Here is a 13,428-nt window from a genome sequence, read left to right as displayed (position 1 = left end):
ATTAAGGCAATTCATGCAAATGAGCCTCGTATTAAAATGTAGTCTGTTTTGTTTTATCTTCTGTAGCTTTGTTCTGTTTTCTTTTAAGAATGAGATCACGCAACCTGTTCACGTTGGCACCTTGTACCGATTTATTTGCACCACAATTGTGGTTTGTGATTGTAATAAAAATCTGAAACTATAAACAAAGTGATAAAAATAAGTTTAAAATCCAACCTGATCTCACGAGAATTCGTACGTATTGGCTAATTTGTATGTATTCGTACGAAGTAAATCGTACAAAAACATACGATTATCAACAATAACGAAACCTCACTCTTAGCACCAATGTCACAGGGCAAAAGCAAATCGCGGTCATACGAATTACCGACCTCGTAAAATACGTACGAATTGCCAGCAAATAACGTTGTAAAATCCAATAAAGCAGCCTTCATAACTTGAAATCTAGTAAAAAAATGTCTCTCTTGTTTCCTCCTGCACACTGAAAAAGTGCATTTTAGCTTTACAGATAACAGAACGACACTTGTATTGCATGAAATACTTTGTGAGACAACATTCGGTCTAAACCCAAACCGTCTTGGTAATCACTTGAATTGCTTTGCATTTTTATTTCCCCTGTAAACAATCCCCGAGCCCCAGCAGAGATGGACGCAACAAAGTGGGAAGATGAAGGTGGAGATGGATTTCGTACATCAGACGGCGTCTTTTTTCGCATTAAAGGCGGTTCAAAAAACACAAAAGGAGCTCGGGAGACGCGGCGGGAAGCTAGAAGCCTTTTAGGACGGGACGAGCGAGCGCATTTCCATAACAGTACGGCGTGAAGACTCAAAGAGATCCGTTTCTGGTCTCCAGTAGAGTAGATGGGCCGGGCGGTTTTAAGAGTAAATGCAGAGTGCTTTGTGTTTACAGCGGCTCGCGACTCTAAATCCAAATTGCACTCGTCGAGATGACAAGGCGGCTAACAATGAAGATATGAAGTTCAAAGGGAGATGTCTTGTTGAACGACTGCATGGAAGAAAACATGTTTTGGGCTGTAAGTCAATATATACTGTGGAAACAGCTTTCAACTCTTTAAACCAAATATCTGTTGATGGAAAAGCACTCTTTTCTGGCAACACCAGTGCCGGGTTAAGCCTTTGTGAGGCCCTGGGCTAAAGCTGGTTTGAGGCCCCCCAATATACACTGAAAAAAATAAAGGCTGGATTTACTTAGTGCCCCATTGCGTAATTGTTTAAGTAACTTACTAAAAAAAGGGGATGCAAAAACGATGCACTGTCTATATTTTTTTAGTAAATCCAGTGTTTTTACAGCGTATGTGCAACATTAAATGGCTAAAATTATTTAAATAAATTAAACAATATTATCAAATAATTTTACAATCAGAAATAGCCCAGAAAATAACATTTATTTAATAAAACTTACAACAAAAAGTGCCTCTTTCTGTTCTTCTTTAAATATAATTCCTCAAATAAATTATTAAAATCAAGTTGACGCAAAGTAGGCTGAAATTATTTAAATAAATTAAACAATATTATCAAGTAATAATTTAACAATCAGAAACAGCCCAGAAAATAACATTTATTAAATGCAACTCACAACTAAAAGTGCTTCTGTCTGTTCTTCTTTAAATATAATTCCTCAATTAAATTATTAAAATCAAGTTGACGCAAAAGTAGGCTGAAATTATTTAAATAAATTAAACAATATTATCAAGTAATAATTTTACAATCAGAAACAGCCCAGAAAATAACATTTATTAAATGCAACTCACAACTAAAAGTGCTTCTGTCTGTTCTTCTTTAAATATAATTCCTCAATTAAATTATTATAATCAAGTTGACACAAAAGTAGTAGAGCCCAGAATTCTCAGCCCGAGTCCGAACTATTTAATTCTCCCCATTAAGAATCTGTGTCCGCAGATATAGTAACTGCATCGCGTATGTTTGTAAGTTTAAGTCTGTGCTGTCTGCTGTGAGGTTTTTATGAGAGAAGCACAAACTTTATAATAGTCTATTTAATATGTAAAATTTGAATTTGAAATAAAACTTACTGCGGAGAAGTTAATGAGATCTCTATCGTCTCTCTTGCTACGTGACACGACAATTATTTATTATTTCAAATTCATTTACAAGATAAATATATATACATTGTCGTGTTAAATTGATGAAATTATCTTGCTATATACGCTACATTTATTATGAGAAGCCTTTTCTTTTTACTGTTACACTGTAGACAGTAATATGTGTATATTATATAAAACTCTATGGTCGTGAAAGCACATTATCCATTATCTGTTGGTTCATATTGGTCTAGTTTAATTCAGGGTAATCCTTTAATAAAATGTATAATATGTTATAAAATATTTTATTTTTTGTAATATTCACAGCGCACATTCTCTCGGATCGTTTTAAAACATTTTAAATCATTCTGCAAAATTCCGCATAGATTTTGCAAAAGAAATCCGCAGAAATAGCAAAAAATAACTGCTTACACAGCTTGTACAGGTGTACTCTTGCAGCAATTAAAGCAGTTCAGTTTTGTTTTAAATTGCAAAATAGTTATATTTCTTTTATATTTACATTTTAGAGCAGTTTTTGTTTGTTAAAGTTTTTATGATAACTAGTGGTTAGCGGCCGACAACAAGTTGACGACATGTATGATGAATTGATCCTCTCAAATCAACACTTCACTTGCCTATAATAACAACTATTTAAAATAAATATTTTCAGCATATCACAATTTTAGTTTAAACGTTTATTATCAACACACACTATTTTTAAAAAGCGAAGGCAGGTTGCTCTGCTGCTCGCAGTTGCAACGGGTGCAGAAATAAAAAAATAAAAAGGGCTATACAAAACGAAACGAAATAAACATGAAACAGAATAAACATGCATGTTGCCTTATCTTACAACTTCGCTTTTGCATATACATTTTTTTAATGTAAGGACTTACTACAGAAGATGGCTATTCGTGTATCCATCCAACAGTTAAACTAAGAAAAAAGTCGATCCATACACAAACAAGAAATAAAGACACAGCCTTCTTACACGAAATTAATACAGGGAGAAGTCTTTAATAGATTATGTCTTGGATGCTGTCTTACGTTAAAAGTGTACCCGTTAAAATATTATTACTGCAGTTAAAGTTTATTTTGATCATGGTTTGATCTGGATAATTCTGAAATTACTTTTCAGTCATTTGCGATGTTACAAGGTTGAACGTCTACACGTATACATGATTTGCGAGGTACATTTGCAAATGATTCATAAATAATACCTCTGTATTTTACAAGTACTGTATACTCAAACTCTAAAAACAGCAATGTGATTGCCGATGCGCTGAGAGAGAGAGAGAGAGAGAGAGAGAGAGAGAGAGAGAGAGAGAGAGACCGCGGCCTTGTACAAGAGTGGAAATCGATGTTATTTGAAGTCGGCTCTTAAAGGACAAAATATCCCATAAGCTATTACGTAGCTATTATACAATTTTTTTCAGAACATTCTTGCGACCCAGTGGTTGGGGGCCTCTGCTCTAGGTAGCACTTACGCATAATTACGTCAATCAAAATGTTTTTAAAAACTCAAAATAGAATTGTCTCGGAGGCCCCCTAGTGTTCGGGGCCCTGGGCTGCAGCCCATGTTGCCCATTAGGATAACGCGGCCTTGGGCAACACATGTACACTGCGGGATGTTGGAAGGAACATCATATTTGCAAATGCTATTGGTTATCATAGCAGTATGTGACTCAGTTAAAACAGATATATCATGTAGCCCAGGACATATTAGAAAGCGGGGTATTTAAAATTTTATATAAAAATGCAAAAATGCTCCCAGGTTTGAGTCTCAGTTGCACCAGTATTTACTTTTAAAATACTTTTGTGGTTTAAAAGTATTTAATTTTTAAAGAAATATGATTTAAATTTATATCTGTGTACACAAAACTATATATGACTGCAAAAAAACAACAACTTTATAGCACATGGGAGGTTTGGAGCACTTTTATGATCCTTTTACGGTGTTTTCAGGTAATTTTAGAACTTAAATCCAACAGTAATCATTCATTTTATTACATGATAAAAAGTTGCCAAGATATTCTTAAAGAAATTCACCTTCTGCGTTTCACAGGAAAAATAAAGTTATACAAGTTTGGAATGGCATGATGGTCTGTAAATGAACAGGTGATTTTTTTTTTTTGGGGGGGGGGTTGAACTGTCCCCTCTTCATATTTTTATTCGACACTGAATGACCTTATTCGATACCAATCTTCCCCCGGCAAGACTTTATACACTTTATATACACATTATACAGTATATTGTCTACTATACAATTAACATTAGTGAGGTGTCTAAATGACATGCAAAACAACAAATTCAGTTCACTTTCTGGATGTGTATATATATATTAAGAGTTTGGTTCCAAAATGTGATAAACGCCGCTTCAAAAAAAAAAATTGCCGCCAAAAGGTCAGTATTAAAAAGTAAATTTTTCAGTTTACGCAAAATCTGATATCTGTCGTGTTATTCTGTCATATTTTCTCCCTTTTTTTCCAAACCGCAATAAACGCCAGTCCTCCTTCTCTGCAGAATGCAAAAAATCACCTCAACCAATCACAGCGCACCGTTCCACGTATTGTAAATAATAATGGCGATACTTTAAATACACATGGTATCCTAGTTTTCCTCATCTACTTTGTACTTCGTAATCAACAAAGAAACAAAAACAAAATAGTAATTTTGTTGGCATTGATAAACCTGTGGTGGTTTTCTGTGGCGGGGAAGAAGCGTAAGCCATCAAAAGCAAATAATTTACGTGAGATGCACTCGGCCGAAGGAAAAATGTCGGCTGTTGCTTGTTCTCATACGACAGCATCAAGCTTCTATCATGCTAACATTGACTCCATAATCTTCTTGATTATGTAAATGGACAGCAGAAATTTAAAGCATTGATTGGAGTATTCATAAGTTTTGCGCAGTTATTTACGGGATGATGCAATAGGCTATTTAATTTCGTATCCACTTTGAAAAATTTTAATTAAACATATTAACTATAATAACGAAAAGTTGTGCTTTAAAAGTGTATATTTGTTATTTTTCTTGTAAAAAATGACTATCGTTTTGCTAGATAAGACCCTTATGCCTCGTTTGGGATTGTTTATAGTCCTTTGAAACTCCGTTGAAAAAAACTGTTAAGTGTTGAGTTAAGTAATTGTTGGTGTCCATTAAAGTGCATTAAAATGAGAAAAATCCTGCAATGTTTCCTCAAAAAACATAATTTCTTCTCGACTGAACAAAGAAAGACATCAACATTTTCGATGACATTGTGGTGAGTAAATTATCTGGATTTTTCTTTTAAGAAAATGGAATATTCCTTTAAGACTGTAGACAAAAATATAGTTTTGCCAACGTATTCATTTTTTTCTTTTTATCAAAATTTAATTTATTTAAATAGGATACATTTTGAAATCGATGACTAAATATAAAAAAACAATGCAAAATAGTGAGCTCCTTATGTTTAAATGCATCTTAAGGGGGTCGCACACCGGACGAGAAGCGCTGCACAGCGCCGCATATAGACGGTTTCAGCAGTAACAACATAAACAAGCGGGCTGTCGTGGTCCGCACGTAACTTCCGGTAAACTCCGCTAAAGCCGCCTTTCCACTGCACACGACATACGGAAATGACAATCGGAGTTTTCCCCCTAGTGGCAGTCGTAATGAAGTTTCAGTTTAATCGTATATGGGAGGGAAGCTCATTCCAGCACAAGAGGCTTCGTTCTAATATATTTACCATGATGGAATAAATAAATGAATGCAAATGAATGAAACAATAAACAGCTATGCATATATGACAAAGATTGCCAATATTTTTGGAGAGAACATATGAAGACAAGATTAAAATAATTACATACACAAATTAAATTAATAATGTATTTATTATCAGTAATCAAGTTTTTTTTTAAAGGATTCAAGTGTTACAAATAAAGTTAAACAAAAAGGATTAATCATTTTTACCTCACACACAGTTTATGATTGGAATACAATCTGCAACTGTAACTGCAACTTCCGGTTTCACGCTGAACAGATCGTGCATCGGAGCTCCGTCGAGTTCTTCATCTAAAAGCCTTTTTTACTATCTTATTCCTATTTATATATTAAGTTTTACCTAGGAATACTTTACCGTGAGGATTATTGAGCAGTACTACCACGTGAAACTATTTATCACTAATAAACACCCACAGTGTTAGCATATAGCCCGCTAGCTTCAACAAACGCTGCCGACTGAAGCTAGCATTTTCCGATCTAATGGCGGATTCATCTGATATATGCTTTTCTGACCTGTCCTCGCCTGAGCGGGAAGCTGCGAAGGAGTTGATCGGTTTGAGCAGATCCAACGCGAGCTACAGCGCCCACTTCACCATGTCTCCGGACGTCCACAAGCGACCGAGGAATGCGACAAACGAGTGCTCCACGCGATGCAGCTTTACGGACCGTAAGCGAGTGAACGGAGACGCCATTGCCCAACATGAAAGCGATCGGGAAGCTGTGGAGGAGCCGCTGCCCGGCCTTCGCAGATTCAGCATGCCCAACATCACCCTGGACCCAGACGTTCGCAGGCGACTGAGGCGTACCACAACCAAACCCCCAACGCGATGCAGCTCCGCGGAGCGCGTTCGGGTAAACAAAGACGCCATCGCCCAGCATGAAAGCGGTAAGAATCCGCTTGTTATTGTAACATGTACTACTTGCTACATGTATAGTTTAGCTTCTGCCGTTAGCATAGATGGGTTTACATGCACTAAGTGTATTGAAGTATTAAGATTAACTGAGAAGGTTGCTGAACTAGAATCGCGCATCCGAACGCTAGTTGAGGATAGCAAAACCGCTAATGTTACTGTTGTAAATACTGTATCGAGCGAAAAGACTAATGGCTCGGTTCCGACATCAGATGCTAATGTAAACATTACAAACAATGTATCGAGCGCACATAGTGTTCCGACATCAGATGCTAATGTAAACATTATAAATACTGTATCGAGCGCGCATAGTGTTTATCATAATACACATGGCTCGGTTCCGACATCAGAGTCAAGTCGGCGGTCTAACTGGGTGACTGTCAGGCGGCATAGTCATATACGGCGTCCATCTAAGACCCATAACGTTACGGTACTTTCTAACAGATTCGATCCCCTAAGGCAGTGATTCCCAACCGGGGGTACGCGTACCCCAGGGGGTACGTGAAGAGTTTCTAGGGGGTACGCGAAAAGATTTAGATTTTGCTTTGATCTCATTTACTTTTAATAAAATGTCTTTCGTTTGTCCAGTCATTGATAAGATAGATTTTTGTGAGGAAAGCATTGTAAAAAGGACAATGTAATTTTAATCTTATTAATATTAGCCGTCATGAGTAAATGCGTTGCATGCTCCAAAACGCAATAGCGATGTCCAACTCAAGAACGATTTGCGTGTGATTTACTACAAAGGCGCAAATAAAATACACAGGCACAATAATGACATAAGCAAATTTCCATAATGACCATTGCAATCTACTAAGAGCGCAAATTAGTACAGAAACCTCGGCAGGACATCGCAATGAAAATGCGGACTGCGGAGTGTGAAATTCCAGCTAAGTAAAGGCACCCGGAGGACGCAAGATGAAGAGTTAAAGAAGTTTTGAAAAACCTGATTTGACTTCTCCTCGTGACTTCTCCTCCTCTTTTCTTCAGCAAATTAAACATACCATAGGTTTGGCAAAACTATATATTTTTATATTTTTAAAAAAGTATGTTACTCTGGCAAAATGTAATACTCTTTACAACCATTAATGTTGCTTCTAAAAGAAAAACTTCTACAAATGCATATGCATAAGGTCGCAAAAATAACACCCTTTCAGAGCTAAATATCTACTGCGTGTAAGATCAGTCGTTTTTTAACGGCAAAATGATGGTTTGCGCAAGCTGATAGTAAATATGGCCCTTAAAGGGGTCATATAATGAATTTTTTTTTTTTTTGTAAAATAAGTCTTTGGCGTTCCCAGAGTCCGTATGTGAAGTTTTATCTCAAAACACCCTACAGATAATTAATTATAGCATGTCAAAATTGACATTTTGTAGGCCTGAGTAAAAATGTGCCGTTTTGGGTGTGTCTTTTAAAATGCAAATGAGCTGATAAAATGCAAACACTGATGATGGTAGTTTGTTGAAATAAACATGCTTCATCAGTCAGTTATTTTTACTTTAATGTTTAAAATTAATTAGTTAATAAATATTACTAATTATTTGTCTTTAAAACACAACTTTGGTTTAGTTTCAATGAAGGGGTACTTGAGCCATACTGATAGGGCTGTGGGGGTACTTAGGGCTAAAAAGGTTGGGAACCACTGCCCTAAGGAATACACTAGCTGAAACACCTGTTAAAAGTGCCCTGGTCATTGGAGATTCTATACTCAGGAACACTAACATTGAGGCACCAAACACCCTAGTCGACTGTATACCGGGAGCCAGAACGTCAGACATTAGATCCAAACTTAAAGTGCTGGCTAATGCTAAACGGAAGTTTTCTAAGATTGTTATTCACGCCGGAACAAATGACACCAGACTCCGACAGTCGGAAATCACCAAAGATAATATTAAGGAGATGTGTGAAATTGCAAAAACAATGTCAGACAATGTAATATGCTCTGGTCCCCTCCCCGCCTACCGGGGAGATGAAACACATAGTAGATTAGTGTCTCTCAATGGCTGGATGTCAAAGTGGTGCCCTCAGCATAATGTAGGGTTTATAGACAATTGGAAGCATTTCTGGGGTAGACCATTTCTCCTAACCCGAGATGGCCTTCATCCGACATCAGAAGGAAGTGCTATACTCACCAGAAATCTGATTAATATTCTTAATTCTGATATAGTATGACTATCCAGGGCCCAGGTCAGGAAACAGACGGATCAGCTTAACTGTCCGTCTGTTAGCTGGCATGATATGTCTAGATCACATATATCCCAGAACTTCGAGTCGATCTTACCAGAATATCAACACATTTCAACTGTATCTGTTCCCCGAACAAGCAAATACAGAGCACCGCTTGCCACATCACGTACAAATTTGACCAACATAAAATTAGAAAACAATACATTACAAGATGAACCTCGAATGTTAAAATTCGGCCTTCTTAACATTAGATCGCTTACCAATAAAGAACCTATTGTTAATGAAATAATTAATGACCAAAACTTAGATGCACTCTGTTTAACAGAAACCTGGCTTAAAGCAGACGACTACATTAGTTTAAACGAATCCACCCCACAAGACTATTATTATAAACACGAACCTAGGTTAAAGGGGAGAGGGGGTGGTGTAGCTACAATATACAACAAAATTTTTAAAGTAAACCAAAAATCTGAACTAAAATTTAAATCATTTGAACTAATGTTGTTAAATATGGAAATAACTGATCGTAACCACAAACAGCTCTCTTTTGCCTTAGCTACAATCTATAGACCTCCGGGCCACCATGCAGATTTCCTTAAAGAAATAGCAGATTTTCTGTCTGAGCTTGTAGTCACTGTAGATAAAGCTCTTATCGTTGGTGATTTTAATATTCATGTGGATAACCATAAAGATGCATTAGGACGTGCGTTTATGGATGTTCTAAATTCTCTCAATATTAGACAAAACGTGACAGGGCCAACGCATACTCGTAAGCACACATTAGACTTAATTCTGTCACTCGGGCTTAATATTAATGACATCAAAATATCACCTCAGAGTGATGCAGTTTCTGACCATTACCTTGTGTCATACACTGTACTTCTAGATAGGATCACTCAATCCACAACATGCTACAGATTAGCCAGAACAATAATTTCCACCACTAAAGATAGATTTATTAGCACTCTTCCAGACCTGTCCCAAATTAAACATGCAGATAACTGTGATGATCTAGATATTGTAATAGAAAACCTAAACAATGTCTGTTCTAACACATTGGATGCCGTTGCTCCCATTCGAAAAAAGAGAATCAAAGAAAAGCCGCCAGCTCCATGGTATGATCAACACACCGCAGCTCTAAAAAAGGCAACTAGGAAAATGGAAAGAAATTATAGAAGCACAAAATTAGAAGTATGGCGTGCAGCATGGAAAGATAGTGTTAAACACTACAGACAGGCTATTAAAACCGCCAGATCTACCTATCTTAGCAAGCTTATAAATGAGAATCATAATAACCCTCGTTTCCTCTTTAGCACCGTTGCAAAACTGACTAGAAACAAAGAACAAACAGAAACCAATAGTAAACTCCAACACAATAGTAACGACTTCATGAACTTCTTTTCTAACAAAATTACGGCTATAAGGGAAAACATCGTAGCTACACAGGCAGCCACCACTCTACCCGTTAGTTCACTTAACACTAGACTACCACACGAACATCTTGATTCATTTAAACCTACTACAATAGAAGAGCTCTCTAAACTAGTAACGTCATCCAAATCATCGTCCTGTATATTAGACCCCGTTCCCACAAAACTACTTAAAGAGGTATTTCCTGTAGTGTCAACCCCGGTTCTAAATATCTTTAACTCATCGCTAGAAATAGGATACGTTCCAACATCTTTCAAACTAGCAGTTATTAAACCGCTGATTAAAAAACCACAGCTTGATCAGGGAGAGCTTAATAACTTTAGACCAATCTCAAATCTCCCTTTTCTTTCGAAAATATTAGAAAAGGTAGTGGCAAGCCAGTTACGCACATTTTTGACAAATAATAGTACATATGAAAAGTTCCAATCAGGATTCAGGCCCCACCATAGCACAGAGACAGCGTTGCTTAGAGTTACAAATGACCTCCTATTAACATCCGATCGTGGTGAAATCTCAATTCTTATATTATTAGACCTTAGTGCAGCCTTTGACACAATAGATCATACAATCTTACTCAATAGACTAGAAAACTATGTTGGTATCAGTGGTCAGGCGCTAGCATGGTTTAGGTCGTATCTAACCAATCGCTATCACTTTGTTTATGTAAACGAGGAAGAGTCATATCACTCCCTGGTTAAATACGGTGTACCGCAGGGATCGGTTTTAGGTCCTATCCTGTTCTCGTTATACATGTTACCTCTAGGAGACATTATCAGGAAACATAACATAAGTTTTCACTGCTATGCGGATGATACCCAGCTTTACATCTCCTCACATCCCAGCGAAACACACACGTTTTCTAAGCTAACAGACTGCCTTAGCGATGTTAGTGACTGGATGGCACATAACTTTCTTAAGCTGAACTCCAATAAGACAGAGATACTTATTATTGAACCGAATCGCTACAAACATAATATGTCAGATTACACGTTGCACATAGATGGCTGCACTGTGGTGCCATCTTCCACGGTAAGGAACTTAGGTGTGATGTTCGACATCAACTTATCCTTCGATAGTCATATCGCCAACGTCTGCCGTACAGCTTTCTTCCACCTTAGAAATATCTCGAAAATACGCCATATACTGTCTACATCTGACGCAGAGAAGCTTATCCATGCTTTTATGACCTCTAGAATAGACTATTGTAACTCGCTACTCGGGGGATGCCATGCAAATCAAGTAAACAAGCTTCAGCTAGTTCAAAACGCTTCCGCAAGGGTACTTACTCGATCTAAAAAGTACGACCACATAAGCCCAATTCTGGCATCTTTACACTGGCTACCAGTTAAATATCGCATACAATTTAAAATATCACTACTCACCTACAAAGCTTTAAATGGCCTAGCACCCTCATACCTTAGAGAATTACTATCAGAATACAATCCATCACGCACACTACGGTCACAAAATTCTGGTCTCTTGATTATCCCTAGACTATCAAAAGTGTCTAAAAGTGGAAGGTCATTTTCCTACTTAGCCCCTAAGCTCTGGAATGATTTACCAACCGATGTCCGAGAATCAGACACAGTCGATAATTTTAAATCTAGACTTAAAACTTTTCTCTTCAACAAAGCATTCGCATAATTTGTCTAGTAAAAGTACTTAACTCGAAATAGTTATTTGTACCGAACAAAGCACTCGCGGTCATAAAACAGACCAACCAAATAAATAAATAAAAACCTTATCTTAACGTATAGTCGGATTGCGATTTTGGAACTTTCGTGTTCTTGTGAATAGTATGCCATACAAACCCGTTTGCCACTGAACCTGCATTAACGACGACAGTGGGGCATCCGGCCTTAGTCAAACGGGTTGGCACGTACGGTTGGGTTGGGCTTTTGGCGCTTTCTTTATATTGCGAATACTATGCCATACAGACCCGTTTGCCACTGAACCTGCATTAACGACGACAGTGGGGCTTCCAGCCTTAGTCAAACGGGTTGGCACGTATGGTCGGGTTGCGATTTTGGCGCTTTTTTGTGTCTTGTGAATAGTATGCCATACAGACCCGTTTGCCACTGAACCTGCATTAACGACGACAGTGGGGCCTCCAGCCTTAGTCAAACGGGTTGGCACGTATGGTCAGGTTGCGATGTTGGCGTTTTCTCATGATCTTGTAAATAGCATGCAATATAGACCCGTTTGCCACTGAACCTGCATTAACGACGACAGTGGGGTTACAGGCCTTAGTCAAACGGGTCGACAGGTTTCATTTTCTCTTTCTCTTAAAAATCAGAAGGTGACCCTTAGTTACCATATATACCGTCGCAGTGGGCCCCCAATTTGCAAAATCCTCAACTGTGGATAATATAATTATGCCGCAATAGTTAGTCTGTCTGAAACTAAGCTGATTAAACCACATCACTGTGTGACACTTGCATTACATGTGAACGGCCCCTACGCTAATATGATTTTGTTTTTCTCTCCCTGTCCTGTCCTCGACCCTGAGGACAATGGGACAAACAGACCCAGTTCCGGTAGATGTGAAAGTCGACTCACCTCTGATCTACTGGTCGTCCATCACTGTGATGCCCAGCTGATGCCTGACCAACGACCACCGGCAGAACCCGCTTAAACCCCGCTTAATCCCCGCTTAATCTCCTTATACGTTTATATGTGTTTATATACATATATATCTCCCAAGGGTTTTTCCCTCCTAGGACTTTTTATTTTTTTTTCCTCGGCTCAACAACCCGGGGTTTTTGTTTTTTTTCTCCTAGGGGGTTTTTTACCCCGGGGAGGTAGCCTGCTTGGGCTTAATTTAGCTTCTTCTCCTAGACGTTACATTAGTAATACGCTCGTTCATAATGTCGAGTCATAGCCTCAGCAAATTTGACAGCTTATGCTATTGTGTATTATGTTGTGCTATCTGTCATTTTTCTGTGCTTTTACTGCTTCTATTAATGTAAAGCTGCTTTGAAACAATTGAGTATTGTGAAAAGCGCTATATAAATAAAATTGAATTGAATTGAAATACATTACTTCCGGTCGGCATATCGCATGCGGTTTAGTTGCACAAG

At 37.8% G+C, this 13,428-nt stretch overlaps 2 protein-coding genes across 2 annotated transcripts in view; one reads left to right on the top strand and one right to left on the bottom strand.

Moving 5' to 3' along the window:
* lrp1ba (low density lipoprotein receptor-related protein 1Ba) overlaps positions 1-13,428 on the bottom strand; it is a 332,672-nt gene that overhangs the window by 283,402 nt on the left and 35,842 nt on the right. The window lies entirely within an intron of this gene.
* On the top strand, positions 6,058-11,968 carry LOC141359433 (uncharacterized). Its single transcript, XM_073861865.1, has 2 exons — positions 6,058-7,188; positions 8,383-11,968. The coding sequence occupies exons 1-2, from the start codon at positions 6,299-6,301 to the stop codon at positions 8,900-8,902; spliced, it is 1,410 nt and encodes a 469-aa protein (XP_073717966.1). The 5' UTR covers positions 6,058-6,298; the 3' UTR covers positions 8,903-11,968.

Source organism: Misgurnus anguillicaudatus, chromosome 23 (genome assembly GCF_027580225.2).
Source record: "Misgurnus anguillicaudatus chromosome 23, ASM2758022v2, whole genome shotgun sequence".
NCBI classification, from domain to species: Eukaryota; Metazoa; Chordata; class Actinopteri; order Cypriniformes; family Cobitidae; genus Misgurnus; species Misgurnus anguillicaudatus.
This window is presented reverse-complemented; position numbering and strand designations above follow the sequence as displayed.